Below are 3,549 nucleotides of genomic sequence, written 5' to 3' on the forward strand. Positions count from 1 at the left end.
CAGGTGCCTTAATGATAATGGTGAGGACCTTCTAGACACAGAGGTCCTATATGGAGCAGGTCTGGGTCCAACATTTCTGTCTTTAGACAAATGTCTATTTTAGTGACTGGTACTAGAAAAATTGCTTGGGAGCCTAAGGCCCTCTGGATGGTAGAGTCAGTCACCAATCAGTATTATTTTTCTTTCAGGTCTCTTAACCTTCATTAACTGTGCCTATGTCAAGTGGGGAACGATGGTACAAGATATTTTCACCTATGCTAAAGTATTGGCTCTGATCGCCGTCATCATCGCAGGCATTGTTAGACTTGGCCAGGGTAAGAAATAATAATAGCAGCTAACATTTGTTAAGCATTTTCTATGAGCCACACTCCTCTAAGTGCATCATCTCATTTGGTAGGTGCCATTATTTCCATTTTATAGATGAGGAAACTGAGGCTGCAGAATTAAGTACCTTGCCCAAGTCCCTAGCTAGTAAGTAGTAGAGCTGAAATCTGTACTCAGGAAGACTGAACCTAAGCCTGTCCTTTAAATTCTATGCATGCTGCTTCCCAGATTCCCAGAGGAGGCTGATCAGGGCAAAAGGGCTGACAGCCATGCCCTGGGAGGTGGCTTTTGCAGATAGTCAAGCCCAGTGCTATGGCCACGATTGTTTTCTCCTTGGAGCGGGTAAGGGCAGAAATGAACTTCTCATACCCACTCCTCTCCAGTTTCCAGGTCTGAACACCTCTCCTACAACTACTCTGTTGACCTGGGCATATTGAACCCTGCCCTTCCCTCACCCCTTAACTGCTCTCTCTGATGTTGGAAAAGGGGTGGAATCCGGCAGCTTGCAGGGCAGGACAGAACTGCATTACTCCTGTTCTCCAGCCCTTCTACTCCTAGAAAGTCACCCTGAGTCCTTCCTGTCTAGATCCCCTGCATTTGGCCCATCACTGTAGATGTTGCTCTTCTGTTCCTGATCCCTTCACTAGGATCCTTGCTGCCAAAATTGCTTGGGAATCAAAGGCTCTTTGGATGTGGTCAGTCACCAATCAGTATTATTTTTCTTTCAGGTCTCTTAACCTGAAAGCCATTTATCTACTGTTATTGTCAAATTCTTTCACTCCTTCACTGGATTGCCTTGAGGTTGGGGCTAGGTTACTAATCCCTCTGCCTTTCCATATTCTCTGGGTTCCAGGAGCTTCGAATCACTTTGAGAATTCCTTTGAAGGTTCATCATTTGCAATGGGTGACATTGCCTTGGCACTGTACTCAGCTCTGTTCTCCTATTCGGGCTGGGATACCCTCAACTATGTTACCGAAGAGATCAAGAATCCTGAGAGGTAGGTACCTCACCATCAACTTTCCATGGTGATAGTGACAGCCATCATTTACTGAGCTGCTGCTGTGCTCCAGACAGCATACCACAGCTGCTGACACAGATTTTTTATCAGCCCCGTTTTAATAGATGGGAGGCTTGAGGCCCAGAAAGGTAACTTGTTTGTGATCACAGTAACATAGCTGAGATGTGAACTTTCTTATGTTAAAACATTTTTTTTTTTTTTTAAAAAAAGGCCTTTTCACATTTTTTATTTATTCCTGCTTTGATTAAGGCAGGTCATATCATGTGCTTTTGTATGCTTTTTAAAAGATTTTTCTTGATAGGCCTTTCACTCACCCTTATTCCCACGTAGAGAACTTAAGGTCATAGACTCCTTGAAAACTCTTTGTTTCCCTTCTTATCTTTTTCTCAAATTCACACTGACACAGTGGTCCTGTTTCAGTCATATACCACTGTTACTCTACATCACCCTGTGTTCGTGCAGAGTGAAGAGCACTGGACAGGAAGTCAGAGGGTCTGGAACCTGTTTTTCCACCGATTTGTTGGATGACCTGGAGGGAGTCTCCAACATCTGTCTGTTCCCTTATCTGTAAGAGAGGGGGTAAATTGTATGATCTCTAGAGCCTTTCCTGGCTCTAAAATTTAGCGATTCTGGGAACTAAGATTTGCCAGGGAGTGAAGTTTTTATAAACTTCGGCCAAAAAAATTAAATGAACTCCTTTTGGCTTTGAGAAACAAAGAACGCTCTTGGTAACATATCCAGTGTTAACTCTGGAAGCAGGTAATAGAAGCAGGACCAAGGCCTGGGTGATGCTTCCACCTATCGGATAAAAGCTGAATAACTCGAGAATATTTGCCCCTCTCCTTTTTTCTACCCCAGAGTCTTGCTGTGAAGAATGTTTATAAAGATCGTGGCTTTATTGGGCTAGAGGGACCTTAAGAGGTCTTTGCATCTTTCTCTTGGCCACCGATTAGGATGGTACCCAAAGTTTTAAAACTAAGTAAGGGGGTGGGGTGCTCATATTTCCCAGGTTGGTTGCTCAGATACACACACTGTTCTTACTAAAGGACTATCTTATTCTCTGGAGATGTTAGATTCACATTTCGCCTCCATAATTTCTTCTGTTTCTCAACCTTAAGACAAATTTTCCAATGTTTACATTTTAATTTTTTTTTCAATGTTTACAATTTTAGAGAAAGAATCCTTGGATGTAAAAAGCAAAAATCTTCCCATCTTCTTGTGCTATTATGATATTGTGACATAGTTATTTGCTAATCCTTTTTTTGTTTTTTCTCGTATAGCCCTTTCTCCAATGGGATATGCCTTCCCCTTGATGATCTTTAATTCTTAAGAGTCCAAAACTTAAGCCACTTTCCTAGGCAGCAAAGGCACTGGGGAAATGCCACAAGTGTGACAGAACCTAAGGATTAAAGGAGAGATGGGGATGTGACTGTGGGACTAATGTATCCATTATTCTACTTGGCTGTAGGAATCTGCCCCTCTCCATTGGCATTTCCATGCCCATTGTCACCGTCATCTACATCTTGACCAATGTGGCCTATTACACCGTGCTAGACATGAAGGACATCCTGACCAGTGATGCTGTTGCTGTGGTAAAGGATTTTCAATCTGGGTATATTGTAGCTCTTTAGTCCTAGAAAAGGGGTAGTCCTTGAAAGGATACTGGTTTACTGGGCTTGCAAGTTCCTGTTACCCCTGCTGTGGAATAAGGGTTGGGTTCCTAGTAGTGGGACTGTGGGGGCATTGCTTGTCCATCCCTAATGACTCTTTTCTGTAGACTTTTGCAGACCAGATTTTTGGAATATTCAACTGGACAATTCCACTGGCTGTTGCATTATCCTGCTTTGGTGGCCTCAATGCCTCTATTGTGGCTGCTTCTAGGTATGAATGGCATCTTTTACTGGAGGGTATTGTGAAGAATTATGGCAGGGGGAAGTAGAACTTATAGGACCCAGAATTTATTGTGCTCCCCAATGATATTCACAATCTCTTTGCTCTTGTTTCCATTAGCAGTCTCTAGTTCTTCCTAATCTCAACTGAACTCCATCCTGTATTAATCAGACTCTTTTGGAGGGGAAGGCAAGGAGGGCTGTGTAGCATGTGAACCAGGCCACACCCAGTGTCCGTTTTTCAGTCTCTCATCTTACCCAAAATAGGCTTTTCTTTGTGGGCTCAAGAGAAGGCCATCTCCCTGATGCCATCTGCA

General features: G+C 43.2%; 1 protein-coding gene across 1 annotated transcript in view; it reads left to right on the forward strand.

Annotated features, from left to right (window-relative positions):
- SLC7A7 (solute carrier family 7 member 7) overlaps positions 1–3,549 on the forward strand; it is a 28,495-nt gene that overhangs the window by 22,887 nt on the left and 2,059 nt on the right. Inside the window, 5 exon segments of the mRNA XM_025048006.1 lie at positions 189–314; positions 1,178–1,322; positions 2,812–2,935; positions 3,121–3,224; positions 3,500–3,548. Coding sequence (XP_024903774.1) covers positions 189–314; positions 1,178–1,322; positions 2,812–2,935; positions 3,121–3,224; positions 3,500–3,548 — 548 coding nt within the window.

The sequence above is a fragment of the Pteropus alecto genome, unplaced genomic scaffold, assembly GCF_000325575.1.
Source record: "Pteropus alecto unplaced genomic scaffold, ASM32557v1 scaffold335, whole genome shotgun sequence".
Taxonomy (NCBI): domain Eukaryota; kingdom Metazoa; phylum Chordata; class Mammalia; order Chiroptera; family Pteropodidae; genus Pteropus; species Pteropus alecto.